Source organism: Salvelinus alpinus, chromosome 17 (assembly GCF_045679555.1).
Source record: "Salvelinus alpinus chromosome 17, SLU_Salpinus.1, whole genome shotgun sequence".
Taxonomy (NCBI): Eukaryota; Metazoa; Chordata; class Actinopteri; order Salmoniformes; family Salmonidae; genus Salvelinus; species Salvelinus alpinus.
The window spans coordinates 36,943,688-36,960,936 of record NC_092102.1 but is presented as its reverse complement, the minus strand read 5'-3'; the positions used below and the strand labels follow the sequence as shown (position 1 = coordinate 36,960,936).

At 43.6% G+C, this 17,249-nt stretch overlaps 1 protein-coding gene across 2 annotated transcripts in view; it reads left to right on the top strand.

Moving 5' to 3' along the window:
• The window catches only part of LOC139542893 (metabotropic glutamate receptor 7-like), a 124,361-nt gene that overhangs the window by 75,521 nt on the left and 31,591 nt on the right, over nucleotides 1-17,249 (top strand). For both annotated transcript variants that reach the window (XM_071348850.1, XM_071348849.1), the window contains one exon: nucleotides 536-675. In XM_071348850.1, the coding sequence (XP_071204951.1) occupies nucleotides 536-675 (140 nt within the window). The remainder of the gene's footprint in view (nucleotides 1-535; nucleotides 676-17,249) is intronic.

Below are 17,249 nucleotides of genomic sequence, written 5' to 3'. Positions count from 1 at the left end.
CCTTCAATGCTGCCAACATTTGTTGGTACCCTTCCCTAGATCTGTCCCTTAACACAATCCTGACTCGGAGCCCTACGGACAATTCCTTCAACCTCATGGCTTGGTTTTTGCTCTGACATTCACTGTCAACTGTGGAACCTTATATAGACAGCTGTGTGCCTTTCCAAATAATGTCCATTCAATTGAAGTTACCACAGGTGGACTCCAAGTTGTAGAAATATCTCAAGGATGATCAATGGAAACAGGATGCACCTGAGCTCAATTTCGAGTCTCATAGCAAAGGGTATGAATACTTATATAAATAATGTATTTCTGTTTTTATTTTTAAAACATTTCTAAAAACCTATTTTCACTTTGTCATTATGGGGTATAGTGTGTAGATTGATGAGTAAAATATTTTATTTAATTCATTTTAGAATAAGGCTGTAACATAACAAAATGTGGAAAAAGTCAAGGGGTCTGAATACTTCCCGAATGCACTATATCTACTCAAATAACCACGTCTCTATCATTCCTTCCTTCTGTCTCCCTGCAGGTAGTGCAGGCACGTCGGTTATGTTTAATAAAAACGGTGACGCCCCGGGACGCTACGACCTGTTCCAGTTTCAGATGACCAACTCCAGTGTTCCTGAATACAGGCCCATTGGACAGTGGGTGGAGACTCTCCAACTCAGGGTAAGGTTATGGCCTGTAATCATGGCTAGGGTCAAGGAAACATGGTCATAAAAAAATCCTTATAATGGCCTTCTTTTATGATATTCATGATCTGTAGAACTACATTTAATACATTTTACAGAAATGTAAGTACAAACTGGGCACTTGTTGATTAAGGGTATTCCCCACTAATTAGTACTAATTAGTCAATAATTTGTTTAGGAAGAGCAATGTAAAATCTAATTGAGGAGTTAGCCTGTAGTCCTGCCTGTTGCTCTTGCTTTTTGGCAAGATGGCGACAAGTTGTCAAAATCAGAAAAAGATTGACACCCATCTAATGAAATATCTTTGTCAAGAAATATTGAGACGGGTGACCTTGATGGTATCATCTCTGATGAAGATATGCATCAAAAGGGATGTGTCAAAATGCGTTTTAAAAAACCCTAAATTCCTACTGAAAACAACAAACACAACAAACCACCCCTCCTCCTAAAAATATAAAAATTTTAAAATAACTACTACAGCAGCATTATCAGTCCAAGGTGACAAATCTTGCTTTGTGGTCTCCATGGCAACAGTGATGTTGTTCTCATTACAGTATGTAACCAGGAGCTGTTCCAGGGAGCACCATTGTCCAGATAACAAATCACAGCCCCTGCACAGATAACTGATAGCAGATCATAATTTAATGAAAAAACACATTTGTCATACAGGAACAGGAACAGGAACAGACACAGACACAGACACAGACACACACACACACACACACACACACACACACACACACACACACACACACACACACACACACACACACACACACACAGTAGGTATTGGCATGCACTAAGGTATTGACCAGAAAAAAGCTGTAGATTTGAAGACAGTTTGTTTTCTGAATCATTTGTTGTGAGAATCTGTGGTTGTGTAATTTCTTAAATGTGATCATTATCAGAGCAATTAATAGATTCATTCTAAAGGTTTTCAATGTTTTTGGGAGCAAGCGATATGGGAGAAATGTGATGTGTGATGCAAGATAAAGAGTTGTTCTAGATGACTATTTCTGACCTTAAGGTTAAACTAATATTGTTGACAAAACGCAATGCCAAATAAATCTTCTGGAGTGTGAAGGCTCAGTATCTTTTAAGTACTAAAATTCAGCGGCCTTCTCTAAATTCTCTGTAGATGACTTTACATTTATATGACAATATAACGATCCTGAAGAGATATTCCCCCTCTAAGACGGTTGTAAAATTGGCATTTTAAGGCGGTAAATCATATTCTCCTTAACTAATCAAATTGTTCATAACTCTCTGGATTTTCATTTCATTTCATTCAATAAATAAACTACTGTCTCCATGGTGATATCAATTACTCTTGAGTACAAAATAGGACGCATGAAAGTATATTGTTTTATTTAGCTTATTCTTAGCACTCTTATGGGTGGAACTACTTTAAAAAATTTATGGAAAATATATTGTATTCTCCACTGCAACAACTCAGTGGAGGATATATATCCAGTGTTATCTATAATATGGTGCTTGCTGCATTAGTTGCGAGCAGTGGTGTAAAGTACTGAAGTAAAAATACTTTAAAGTACTACTTAAGTTGTTTTTTGGGGTATCTGTACTATACTTCACTATTTATATTTTTGATAACTTTTACTGTTTATATTTTTGATGACTTCATTACATTCCTGAAGAAAATAATGTACTTTTTACTCCATACATTTTCCTTGACACCCAAAAGTACTCCTTACATTTCGAATGCTTAGCAGGACAAGAAAATGGTCTATTTCACCCACTAAAAGTGAAAATCCCTGCTCATCCCTACTGCATCTGATCTGGCGGACTCACTAAACACAAATGCGTTGTTTGTAAATTATGTCTGATTGTTGGATTGTGCCCCTGGCTGTCCGTACATTTAAAAAACAAGAAAATCGTGCCATCTGGTTTGCCTAATATAAGGAATTTGAAATGATTTATACCTTTACTTTAAGTTTTGATATTTAAGTATATTTTAGCAATTACATTTAATTTTGATGCTTAAGTATATTTAAAACCAAATTTTTTACATTTCATCAAGTAAGATTTTACTGGGTGACTTACAATTTTACTTGAGTCATTTTATTTTAAGGTATCTTTACTTTTACTCAAGTATTGGATACTTTTTCCACCACTGGTTGCGAGTGAGCCAGTAAGACACGCTGTGACACTAGACATAATATACAGTGCATTCGGGAAAGTATTCAGACCACTGGACTTTTTCCACATGTTGTTACATTACAGCCTTATTCTAAAACAGATTCCATAGTTTTTTCCCTCTCCTCAATCTACACACAATACCCCATAATGACAAAGCACATAAAAAAAAAAAATGTGCACAATAAAAAACTGAAATACCACATTTAAGAATTTAGACCCTTTACTCATTACTTTGTTCACACACTTTTGGCAGCGATTACAGCCTCATGTCCTCCGCCCCAGTCTGAGGTCCTGAGCACTCTGGAGCAGGTTTTCATCAAGGACCTTTCTGTACTTTGCTCCATTCGTCTTTCCCTCGATCCTGACTAGTCTCACCAGTCCCTGCCGCTAAAAAACATCCCCACAGCAAGATGCTGCCACCATCATTCTTTACCGTAGGGATGGTGCCAGGTTTCCTCCTGACGTGACGCTTGGCATTCAGGCCAAAGAGTTCAATCTTGGTTTCATCAGACCAGAAAATCTTGTTTCTCATGGTCTGAGAGTCCTTTAGGTGCCTTTTAGCAAACTCCAAGTGGGCTGTCATGTGCCTTTTATTGAGGAGTGGTTCCGTCTGGCCAATCTACAATAAAGGCCTGATTGGTCGAGTGCTGCAGAGATGGTTGTCCTTCTGGAAGGTTCTCCCATCTCCACGGAGGAACTCTGGAGCTCTGTCAGAGTGACCATCAGGTTCTTGGACACCTTCCTGACCAAGGCCCTTCTCCCCCGATTGCTCAGTTTGCCCGGGTGGCCAGCTCTATGAAGAATCTTGGTGGTTCCAAACATCATCCATTTAACCCTTGTGTTGTCTTAAGGGTCAAAATGTGTTTAACAGCAGAGAAAACCCCCTAAATGATATTTTTCCTAGAGTGACCCCAACATTAGAAAAAGTGAAACATCACATTTGTTCATATTTCCATGAAAGCTCTACACCAAGGTACAAAGATTGTCTTAGGGTCATTTTTGACCAGGCAGTTGTAAAATCATTTACACACCACAAAAACCACAAAGACACACACACACACACACAATGAGATTATGTGTGCTACTGATTGCACTCAGCCAGCAGCTCCTGAAGAGGAAGATCACCATGGTTGGCACAGTTAGAAAGAACAAGCCTGAGCTCCCCCCTGCACTCCTCACAACAAGAGGGAGAGAGGCCTTCTCATCAAAGTTTTCCTTCACGCTCACCACCACTCTAGTTTCTTACCTCCCAAAGAGGAACAAGAATGTGGTCCTCCTGAGCACACTGCACCAAACGGCTGATATCAGTGATCATGAGGACAGGAAGCCAGCCATCACCCTGGGCTACAACCACAACAAAGGGTGCGTGGACAACCTGGACAAGGTGATTGTAACTTACAGCTGCAGGAGGATGACTGCCCGCTGGCCCCTGGTCATCTTCCATAACATCATTGATGTGTCCTCATACAATGCCTTCGTGATATGGAACAAGATCAACCCTACCTGGATGCCTGATAAGTGGAACAAGAGGAGGGTGTTCCTGGAGCAGCTGGGAAAGGCACTTGTAACCCCACACATTCAAAAAAGGGAGCGTCTCCCCCACACAACAGCCTCTGCAGAGCTTGTGAAAGCTGTTCAGGGGGCTGAATCTTGTCCTGATACACCTGAGGCTGCAGCTGGGGCAGGCAAGAGGAGGAGATGCCAATTCTGTCCCCCAAAGAAGGACTGTAAAACAAATACTATGTGCTGCACATGTGAGATATATCTGCAAAGTCCATACACACACACTTGCATACTGTCCTACATGTGCTAATTAGAGTTGATTGATTTATGTTCTTCACATTTTTGTTTTGTATCTATTATCTTATTTTATTCTTATTTATTGTTGTTGTTTATACACCTTGTGGGTGGGGGCAATGGTTAAACAAATGGGAGAAGACTAGTATTTTGTAGTTGAATTCCTCATTGTACAGTATATAAGAATATATCACTGTGTTGCCCAAAAAGTTCAAGACTGTTATTGTTTCCCTTCAATAAAATGCATTCAAAATGACTTTCTACACATTTCTGCTACTTTCTTAGGCTATACAAGTGCTATCTCTTGCTAAAAAAAATCAAGTTTACACCTATGCAGTACCTTTGTAATACCCTTATTAGATCCAATTATTGAGTTTATTCTTGTTATAATTAATTGGTATTATATTTAAAAGGTGATTGAATTGCTCCTGAATTGTAATGTTGTTAATGCATTTCTTTTGAAGAAATATTTCTTTAATGTGTAAGTGAATAGGTTGGTTTACTTTTAAGTTTAAGTTTTGACCAATAAGGTCGCTTGTTAAGCTATGGCCAATGGGAGTTGACCTGGTTAACGGGAGGCCTGGGAAAAAAAGAGAGGGAGAGAGACATTGAAAAAAGGATGGACATTACATTATGACTGTTGGTGAAGAATTTTTTTAACAGAAGACGATAAAAATAGAACAAAACCCATACCTACCGAGTTTTGAAGCGAAATACCGATTTTATTTTATAAGAGAGTTGTTATTATTTTGTTATGAAAGACTTAGTAAAGACTGAAGCTACCATCTCATTGTGGAGGTATTGGACAGCCTTGAGGTTAGCCTAGCATCGTGTGAAACCGAGAGAGAATTGCTTGGGAAAGATTAACGAGTTCATGTTCCCATGGGATATCGGTTACTGCTAAAGAGTACTGTCTGCATTGATAGCTGTGCTTGCTGTGGATCTTGTGAGGAAACCTGCAAGGAACTGCCATACTTCGCTGAGGGAATAGCTACGAGTAGTGAGTAACTACAACGGTGGGGTGCTTCGGGACTTTATGTGTGTCGTAATTTTTGGGGGGGAGCTCCAACGGTGCCAACGGGGTTAAAACTTCTCTAGGATATGTGGGACGCTACCGTCGCACTTGGCCAATAGCCAGGGAAAATGTAGAGCGCCAAATTTTAAAAAAATGATATAAAATCAAACTTTCATTAAATCACACATGTAAGATACCAAATTAAAGCTACACTCGTTGTGAATCCAGCCACCATGTCAGATTTCAAAAAGGCTTTTTGGCGAAAGCATAAGATGCTATAATCTGATGATAGCACAATGTCAACAAAGAGAGAGAAGCATATTTCAACCCTGCCGGCACTACTCAAAACGCAGATATAAAATATAAAACATGCATTACCTTTGACGAGATTCTTTTGTTGGCACTCCAATATGTCCCATAAACATCACAAATTGTCCTTTTGTTCGATTAATTCCGTCCATATATATCCAAATTGTCCATTTATTTGGTGCGGTTGATCCAGAAAAAAAACAGCTTCCAATTTGCGCAAAGTCACTACAAAATATCTCAAAAATTACCTCTAAACTTTGCCAAAACATTTCAAAGTACTTTTGTGATACAACTTAAGGTATTTGTAAACGTTAATAATCGATCAAATTGAAGACGGGTCTATCTGTTTTCAATACAGGAGAGCAACAAACTAACGCTACTTTAGTCTTGCGCAACTCTCAAACAGTACACATGACGTTACACTGCTTCCTGATGGCCTTCTTCTTCATTGCACAAATTAATAACCTCAACCTATTTCCTAAGACTGGTGACATCCAGTGGAAGCGGTAGGAACTGAAAACAGGGTGATTAGAAATCCAGTATTCCAATGAAAACTCATTGAACAGACAGTGACTTAAAAAATAAAAATAAAATTAATGGTTAGTCCTCGGGGTTTTGCCTGCTACATAAGTTCTGTTATACTTACAGATATGATTCAAACAGTTTTAGAAACTTCAGAGTGTTTTCTATCCAAATCTACTAATAATATGCATATCTTATATTCTCGGGATGAGTAGAAGGAAGTTGAAATTGGGCACGCTATTTATCCAATAGTGAATTTGCTTCCCCCTATCCTAGAGAAGTTTAAGCAAGCTTGAAATAATTTGGACATGGGTTGTGCACGACTCATTGGGGTTTATTATTTTTATTTCTTTTGATGTGGTGCTATGAAAATGTAATAATACACATCTTGAACCTTATTTATGTTGCCTTGGTGGAGTCATTTACTGTTTCAATTTAATTTAATGCATGGGAAAGTAAATCCTTATACAATAACAAAAACCTATAATCATTCCATCTGAAGTTAATACCCTATTTGTCATCACCCTAGATAGTTTACAATAGGGATTCTTATTGGAGATGTCCTTCTCACCTAACATCCCATGCTGTTGAGATACTCTATGTAAGTTAATATCGTGAGAGTCAAATTTGAGCTTGGTGAGAGGGTTACATTTTGGGGTGCTCGTCTGGGAATTCTGTTTTTGTTTGATGGATATTTTCACAAATGACTCTGGTGTAATTTCTTTTTTTGCTCAATGTTTTCACTGCTGACATCTATACTAAGATTCTACACTGACTCACCATTTGAACATTTTTAATTGAAATTTTGGATTTCTTCCTAACATTGTAGTATAGGCATAGACTTACAACATGAATGCTGAAGAGATTGTTACCTGGTGTAGAGAGAAACAACTAGCTATTAATCGTGCATTTGTCCTTCGCAATGTGACAGAGGATGTGTCTGATGAGGTTCTGCTGGAAACACTGACTTATGTTAAGGCTTTTGGTAAAATTAGACTGCATGGTCGTTGTTCCTATTCAGCTGATTAAAAGCAGTATGTTTTGGTAGAGATATCAAACAATCTTAACGAAATAGCTGTGCCAAGTGTTGTTGGGATACCTGGAGAGTTGGGTCCCTGGCCTGTACATGTAGTTTCACAAGTCACATCTCCTGTTGAGAGGGTGAAGATTTTCAGGCGAAGCTATTATCCTTTCTAAGACATGAAGGGAAGACTGTAGCTGATGTTAAAGGCCTGGTAAGTCCCTCTGGCACTGACCTCAACACTGAACTGGTTACTGCCATCAGTTCACTGGTAGAGAAATGCAACAATGTGCCATCTGAGACTCAGAGTTACTGTAAGCTGCGTATGTTCTCAGGTGTGAAACCCACTCCTAGTGGAGGGGAAAAGTATGATGCATGGGCTGAGCAAACCAACCATTTTCTAGAGGAATGGCAGTGCACCGACAATGTGAAAAAACAGAGAATAATAGAAAGTCTTAAAGGGCCTGCTGCTGACATTGTGAGGTTATTCAAGACAGGAAACCCCCATGCCACAGCAATCGAATACAAGGCTCTAGAAACAGCATTCGGTACCAGCGAAAGTGCACCTGATCTCATGGTAAGGTTCAGAAACACATTCCAAAGTGAAGGAGAGAAGCTTTCAGCTTACCTATTGAGACTTGACCAGTTGCTGCACACTGTGTATCGAAAAGAAGGCATTGAGCTGTCAGAGATGAATCGCACACGCATTGGCCAAGTAGTGAGAGGTGCATCCTCACATGACATGGTTGCGCTTCGTATTCGCATGACCTATAAACTGCTTGAACCACCAAGCTTTACTGAACTACTACAATAAGTAAGGGAGGAGGAGGACATGATTCAAGACAGGAACACAACGAAGAGTGTTGTAAAGTCATCAGCTGTTGCTCCTGTTGACACAGTTTGTGAAGAAGCTAATACCAAGATAGAAGTGCTGAGAAAAGAGATAAAAGTTTTAAAAATGAAATGAATTCTCATGTCTGCTAACGTCACAGCAGCTCAATCTGACACACAAAGGTCAGATGTGGTATTTCAAAGCAAAAAGAAGAGACTAAATCCATCACAATAACAGACACAAGCCAACAGCAAACCCGAAGTGTTCTGTTATAGATGTGGAGAAGATGGCCATTTCAAGAGAAACTGTGAAGGTGAAGAGAACTTGAGGAAAGTCAACACACGCCTACAAAAGCGGTCTATGGGAAACTACAGAGGAACCCAGTAAAGGAGCGGCCTGACGTCCCAGTGAAGATACGTTCCGCCAAGTGCCACAAGTATGAAGACATGAAAGACATACTACCTACAGGTTTAGTTGGTCCAAGTTATGTCGTTCAAGTACAGATTGAAGGTATCTATGCTAAAGCTTTACTAGATAGCGGTTCTCAGATTACTCTACTTTACAGATCCTTTTATTTACATTACATTACATTTAAGTCATTTAGCAGACGCTCTTATCCAGAGCGACTTACAAGTTGGTGCATTCACCTTATGATGTCCAGTGGAACAACCACTTTACAATAGTGCATCTAACTCTAAGGGGGGGGGGGGGGTTAGAAGGATTAGTTTATCCTATCCTAGGTATTCCTTAAAGAGGTGGGGTTTCAGGTGTCTCCGGAAGGTGGTGATTGATTCCGCTGACCTGGCGTCGTGGGGGAGTTTGTTCCACCATTGGGGTGCCAGAGCAGCGAACAGTTTTGACTGGGCTGAGCGGGAGCTGTACTTCCTCAGAGGTAGGGAGGCGAGCAGGCCAGAGGTGGATGAACGCAGTGCCCTTGTTTGGGTGTAGGGCCTGATCAGAGCCTGAAGGTACGGAGGTGCCGTTCCCCTCACAGCTCCGTAGGCAAGCACCATGGTCTTGTAGCGGATGCGAGCTTCAACTGGAAGCCAGTGGAGAGAGCGGAGGAGCGGGGTGACGTGAGAAAACTTGGGAAGGTTGAACACCAGACGGGCTGCGGCGTTCTGGATGAGTTGTAGGGGTTTAATCGCACAGGCAGGGAGCCCAGCCAACAGCGAGTTGCAGTAATCCAGACGGGAGATGACAAGTGCCTGGATTAGGACCTGCGCCGCTTCCTGTGTGAGGCAGGGTCGTACTCTGCGAATGTTGTAGAGCATGAACCTACAGGAACGGGTCACCGCCTTGATGTTGGTTGAGAACGACAGGGTGTTGTCCAGGATCACGCCAAGGTTCTTAGCGCTCTGGGAGGAGGACACAATGGAGTTGTCAAGCGTGATGGCAAGATCATGGAACGGGCAGTCCTTCCCCGGGAGGAAGAGCAGCTCCGTCTTGCCGAGGTTCAGCTTGAGGTGGTGATCCGTCATCCACACTGATATGTCTGCCAGACATGCAGAGATGCGATTCGCCACCTGGTTATCAGAAGGGGGAAAGGAGAAGATTAATTGTGTGTCGTCTGCATAGCAATGATAGGAGAGACCATGTGAGGATATGACAGAGCCAAGTGACTTGGTGTATAGCGAGAATAGGAGAGGGCCTAGAACAGAGCCCTGGGGGACACCAGTGGTGAGAGCACGTGGTGCGGAGACAGATTCTCGCCACGCCACCTGGTAGGAGCGACCTGTCAGGTAGGACGCAATCCAAGCGTGGGCCGCGCCGGAGATGCCCAACTCGGAGAGGGTGGAGAGGAGGATCTGATGGTTCACAGTATCAAAGGCAGCCGATAGGTCTAGAAGGATGAGAGCAGAGGAGAGAGAGTTAGCTTTAGCAGTGCGGAGCGCCTCCGTGACACAGAGAAGAGCAGTCTCAGTTGAATGACTAGTCTTGAAACCTGACTGAGTTGGATCAAGAAGGTCATTCTGAGAGAGATAGCAGGAGAGCTGGCCAAGGACGGCACGTTCAAGAGTTTTGGAGAGAAAAGAAAGAAGGGATACTGGTCTGTAGTTGTTGACATCAGAGGGATCGAGTGTAGGTTTTTTCAGAAGGGGTGCAACTCTCGCTCTCTTGAAGGCGGAAGGGACGTAGCCAGCGGTCAAGGATGAGTTGATGAGCGAGGTGAGGTAGGGGAGAAGGTCTCCGGAAATGGTCTGGAGAAGAGAGGAGGGGATAGGGTCAAGTGGGCAGGTTGTTGGGCGGCCGGCCATCACAAGACGCGAGATTTCATCTGGAGAGAGAGGGGAGAAAGAGGTCAAAGCACAGGGTAGGGCAGTGTGAGCAGAACCAGCGGTGTCGTTTGACTTAGCAAACGAGGATCGGATGTCGTCGACCTTCTTTTCAAAATGGTTGACGAAGTCATCCGCAGAGAGGGAGGAGGGGGGGGGGAGGGGGAGGAGGATTCAGGAGGGAGGAGAAGGCGGCAAAGAGCTTCCTAGGGTTAGAGGCAGATGCTTGGAATTTAGAGTGGTAGAAAGTGGCTTTAGCAGCAGAGACAGAAGAGGAGAATGTAGAGAGGAGGGAGTGAAAGGATGCCAGGTCCGCAGGGAGGCGAGTTTTCCTCCATTTCCGCTCGGCTGCCCGGAGCCCTGTTCTGTGAGCTCGCAATGAGTCGTCGAGCCACGGAGCAGGAGGGGAGGACCGAGCCGGCCTGGAGGATAGGGGACATAGAGAGTCAAAGGATGCAGAAAGGGAGGAGAGGAGGGTTGAGGAGGCAGAATCAGGAGATAGGTTGGAGAAGGTTTGAGCAGAGGGAAGAGATGATAGGATGGAAGAGGAGAGAGTAGCGGGGGAGAGAGAGCGAAGGTTGGGACGGCGCGATACCATCCGAGTAGGGGCAGTGTGGGAAGTGTTAGATGAGAGCGAGAGGGAAAAGGATACAAGGTAGTGGTCAGAGACTTGGAGGGGAGTTGCAATGAGATTAGTGGAAGAACAGCATCTAGTAAAGATGAGGTCAAGCGTATTGCCTGCCTTGTGAGTAGGGGGGGAAGGTGAGAGGGTGAGGTCAAAAGAGGAGAGGAGTGGAAAGAAGGAGGCAGAGAGGAATGAGTCAAAGGTAGACGTGGGGAGGTTAAAGTCACCCAGAACTGTGAGAGGTGAGCCATCCTCAGGAAAGGAGCTTATCAAGGCGTCAAGCTCATTGATGAACTCTCCAAGGGAACCTGGGGGGGCGATAAATGATAAGGATGTTAAGCTTGAAAGGGCTGGTAACTGTGACAGCATGGAATTCAAAGGAGGCGATAGACAGATGGGTCAGGGGAGAAAGAGAGAATGTCCACTTAGGGGAGATGAGGATCCCAGTGCCACCACCCCGCTGACCAGAAGCTCTCGGGGTGTGCGAGAACACGTGGGCAGACGAGGAGAGAGCGGTAGGAGGAGCAGTGTTATCTGTGGTAATCCATGTTTCCGTCAGTGCCAAGAAGTCGAGGGACTGGAGGGAAGCATAGGCTGAGATGAACTCTGCCTTGTTGGCCGCAGATCGGCAGTTCCAGAGGCTGCCGGAGACCTGGAACTCCACGTGGGTCGTGCGCGCTGGGACCACCAGGCAGCGGCCACGCGGTGTGAAGCGTTTGTGTGGTCTGTGCAGAGAGGAGAGAAGAGGGATAGACAGACCCATAGTTGACAGGCTACAGAAGAGGCTACGCTAATGCAAAGGAGATTGGAATGACAAGTGGACTACACGTCTCGAATGTTCAGAAAGTTAAACTTACGTTGCAAGAAATCTTATTGACTAAAATGATACAGTGCTGCTGAAGTAGGCTAGCTAGCAGTGGCTGCGTTGTTGACTTAGTTTAAAAGTGTAGCTGGCTAGGTAGCCTCGGTAACTGGCTAGGTAACCTAGACAATTACTCAAAACTACACAATTATCTTGACAGCAAAGACAACTATGTAGCTAGCTAACACTACACTAACCAAGTCGTTCCGTTGTAATGTAATGTAAATGTAATAGTCTCTACAGTGCTGCTATTCGGTAGACGGTAGACGTTGGCTAGCTGGTTAGCTGCTGGCTAGCTAGCAGTGTTTCCTACGTTAAGAGGGACGACAAATAGCTGGCTAGCTAACTTCGGTAAATTACGATAATTACTCTAAACTAAACTACACACTCTAAACTACACAATTATCTCGGATACGAAGACAGCAAAGACAACTATGTAGCTAGCTAACACTACGCTAATCAAGTCGTTCCGTTGAATGTAATAGTTTCTACAGTGCTGCTATTCGGTAGACGTTGGCTAGCTGGCTAGCTGCTGGCTAGCTAGCAGTGTTTCCTACGTTAAGAGGGACGACAAATAGCTGGCTAGCTAACCTCGGTAAATTACGAAGACAGCAAAGACAACTATGTACAGTGGGGAGAACAAGTATTTGATACACTGCCGATTTTGCAGGTTTTCCTACTTACAAAGCATGTAGAGGTCTGTCATTTTTATCATAGGTACACTTCAACTGTGAGAGACGGAATCTAAAACAAAAATCCAGAAAATCACATTGTATGATTTTTAAGTAATTAATTGGCATTTTATTGCATGACATAAGTATTTGATCACCTACCAACCAGTAAGAATTCCGGCTCTCACAGACCTGTTAGTTTTTCTTTAAGAAGCCCTCCTGTTCTCCACTCATTACCTGTATTAACTGCACCTGTTTGAACTCGTTACCTGTATAAAAGACACCTGTCCACACACTCAATCAAACAGACTCCAAACTCTCCACAATGGCCAAGACCAGAGAGCTGTGTAAGGACATCAGGGATAAATTGTAGACCTGTACAAGGCTGGGATGGGCTACAGGACAATAGGCAAGCAGCTTGGTGAGAAGGCAACAACTGTTGGCACAATTATTAGAAAATGGAAGAAGTTCAAGATGACGGTCAATCACCCTCGGTCTGGGGCTCCATGCAAGATCTCACCTCGTGGGGCATCAATGATCATGAGGAATGTGAGGGATCAGCCCAGAACTACACGGCAGGACCTGGTCAATGACCTGAAGAGAGCTGGGACCACAGTCTCAAAGAAAACCATTAGTAACACACTACGCCGTCATGGATTAAAATCCTGCAGCGCACGCAAGGTCCCCCTGCTCAAGCCAGCGCATGTCCAGGCCCGTCTGAAGTTTGCCAATGACCATCTGGATGATCCAGAGGAGGAATGGGAGAAGGTCATGTGGTCTGATGAGACAAAAATAGAGCTTTTTGGTCTAAACTCCACTCGCCGTGTTTGGAGGAAGAAGAAGGATGAGTACAACCCCAAGAACACCATCCCAACCGTGAAGCATGGAGGTGGAAACATCATTCTTTGGGGATGCTTTTCTGCAAAGGGGACAGGACGACTGCACCGTATTGAGGAGAGGATGGATGGGGCCATGTATCGCGAGATCTTGACCAACAACCTCCTTCCCTCAGTAAGAGCATTGAAGATGGGTCGTGGCTGGGTCTTCCAGCATGACAACGACCCGAAACACACAGCCAGGGCAACTAAGGAGTGGCTCCGTAAGAAGCATCTCAAGGTCCTGGAGTGGCCTAGCCAGTCTCCAGACCTGAACCCAATAGAAAATCTTTGGAGGGAGCCGAAAGTCCGTATTGCCCAGCGACAGCCCCGAAACCTGAAGGATCTGGAGAAGGTCTGTATGGAGGAGTGGGCCAAAATCCCTGCTGCAGTGTGTGCAAACCTGGTCAAGAACTACAGGAAACGTATGATCTCTGTAATTGCAAACTAAGGTTTCTGTACCAAATATTAAGTTCTGCTTTTCTGATGTATCAAATACTTATGTCATGCAATAAAATGCCAATTAATTACTTAAAAATCATACAATGTGATTTTCTCGATTTTTGTTTTAGATTCCTTCTCTCACAGTTGAAGTGTACCTATGATAAAAATTACAGACCTCTACATGCTTTGTAAGTAGGAAAACCTGCAAAATCGTCAGTGTATCAAATACTTGTTCTCCCCACTGTAGCTAGCTAACACTACACTAATCAAGTCGCTCCGTTGAATGTAATAGTTTCTACAGTGCTGCTATTCGGTAGACGGTGGACGTTGGCTAGCTGGCTAGCTGCTGGCCAGATAGCAGTGTTGACTACGTTAGGACGACGAATTACGATAATTACGATAAACTACACAATTATCTTTGATACAAAGACGGCTATGTAGCTAGCTAAAAAGAATTGCTAAGATCAGACAAATCAAACCGTTGTACCATAATGAAATGTAATGAAAAGTAATACTACCAGCGGCGCGAAGTGTGAAATGCGACAAGTACTTGACAAGTACTTGACGCATTTGCCATTGATTACTATAGGAAACTTTGAGATATGGGGCCTTAGCTCTGATCAGTGTCCATATGATGGCTATTTGTCACTCAAGCTTGAGTTCTCAGGATCGGTTGTGGGTGTAGCAGAGACCATGTAAGCACTTGTCCAGATCCGGCCATGAAAGGTGACATGTCTATTCTGGTCGGCACCAATACATCTGTAGTGAAGAGACTTATGACTGCTTGCAAAGAAAAGAAAGGTGAAGGTTTCCTTAGCACACTACAAGTTCATCCTGCAATCAAAGAGGCATATGAGAGGATGATAGAAAGCTCAACTGATGATGACGAGAAGAGAGGAACGGTCTGGTTCGCACAGACAAAACCTGTCACCCTGCCACCTGGTGGGCAGGCGAGAGTTACTGGAATTCCAAAGTTTCCTGGGATACCTTCTACTCAAACCATTCTGGTAGAGAGGCCTGAAGAACCCGGTTCCCCGAAGAACTACTAGTGAGGCATGAAATCCAGACGGTTGCAGTTGTGTCGTCTAGAAGAATCACTCTTACTGTCAGGAATGTCTCGACAAAGGAGATCACCCTGAAACGAGGTACGCCTATTGCTCATCTGTTTCTTGTAGATGTGCTCTGGGTGTTCTATTGAAAAGTAAGCATGATTCATCTGAGAAACTGACGTCTTCTTCATTCAACTTTGGAGATTCTTCAGTGCCTGAGGGATGGAAGAAGAGGTTATGTGAAAAGATGATGGAACGGAAAGAAGTTTTCTCAACACATGAGTTTGATGTGGGTTGTTCAAAGAGTACTCACCACACCATCAGAGTTACTGAAGACAAACCATTAAGGGAGAGATCTCGCCGCTTGGCCCCAGCTGATGTTGAAGATGTGAGGAAGCATCTTAATAACTTGAAAAGTTATTGGATCATATCTGAGTCGAAAAGCCCCTATACATCTGGTTAGAGGAAAAAATGGCACCATACGCAGGTGTGTTGATTACAGGACCCTCAACAAGCGCACTGTTCCAGACCAGTACACAGTCCCACGTGTGGAGGATGCTCTGACATGTTTGAGTGGGAGCAAATGGTTCAGTGTGTTAGATCTCAGAAGCGGATACTATCAAATTCCGATGGGCGATACAGATAAAGAGAAGACTGCATTTATCTGTCCAGTTGGATTTGACCAATTTGAGATGATGCCACAGGGTGTGCCCAGAGCACCTGCAACATTTCAACATGTCATGGAAAAGACAGTTGGAGACATGAACCTACTCAAACTTCTTGTTTACCTTGATGACTTAATTTTGTTTGGACGGACGCTGGAGGAACACGAGCAGAGGTTACTCAAGGTGTTAGACCGCTTGAAAAGTGAAGGCCTAAAATTGTCCCTTGACAAGTGTCAGTTTTGCCACACATCTGTCAACTATGTTGGACATATCATATCCCAGAATGGAGTGGCTACAGACCCCTCAAATATTGAAGCTGTCACCACGTGGCCAAGGCGTGAAACTGTGACTGCTCTGCGTTCTTTCCTAGGATTCTGTGGATATTACAGAAGATTTGTCAAAGACTATTCTAAAGTGAGTTACCCCCTGAATCAGCTCTTATGCGGATATCTTCCCTCTGCCAAGAAAGGAAGAAAGTCCAAGGAAGAGGAGAAAGCCTACCTTAACCCCTCAGAACCATTTGGATCAAGGTGGGATGAGAAGTGTGAATTAGCATTCGAGACATTGAAGGAAAACCTCACAAAAGCTCCTGTGTTGGCTTTTTCTGATCCTCAGTTGCCATACGTTCTACATGTAGATGCTAGCCGCGAAGGGTTAGGTGGAGTACTTTACCAAGATCAAGGTGAGGGTCTGCGTCCCGTGGCATTTGTGAGTCGAAGCCTGGCCGCTTCTGAACGCAACTACCCAGCTCACAACTTAGAGTTTATTGCGTTGAAGTGGGCCGTGGTTGATAAACTACATGATTACCTGTATGGGGTCAAGTTCGAGGTTAGAACAGACAACAACCCATTGACATATGTCCTCACGTCCGCAAAATTGGATGCCACTGGTCATCGTTGGCTAGCTGCGTTATCTACCTATGACTTTAGTCTCAAGTACAGGCAGAACATAGATGCCTTTATCTCGCCGCTCTCATCGGCAATCTGCAGTGGAACAAGATTTGAGTGACTTTCCTGCATCTGGTGTCGGAGCCATGTGCCAGATGTCTAGTGTTGTTAAGAGTAACTCCTGGATCATATAGGAGAGTGATTGATCAGTTGGGAGCCTCTATGCATTCTGTGCCTCAAGCATACTGTAACCTGAGCATGCTGAAGTCTCACATGCCCAGATTGAGCACTATGTAACTTGCTGCATCGCAACAAGAAGACCCTTGTTTAGGAGAGATGTGGGTTGCTCTTAATAAACATGATATTACCAGGGTGACAAAGACCAAATATCCATTCATCTCTTTGCTCCTGAGAGAGTGGGAGAAGCTAAAGATGGAAGATGGAGTTATGTACAGGATCACACATCCGCCAAACGAAACTCGTCGTGCTCAGTTACTACTTCCAGAGAAGTTCAGAACTATGGTCCTCAAGTCGCTGCATGATG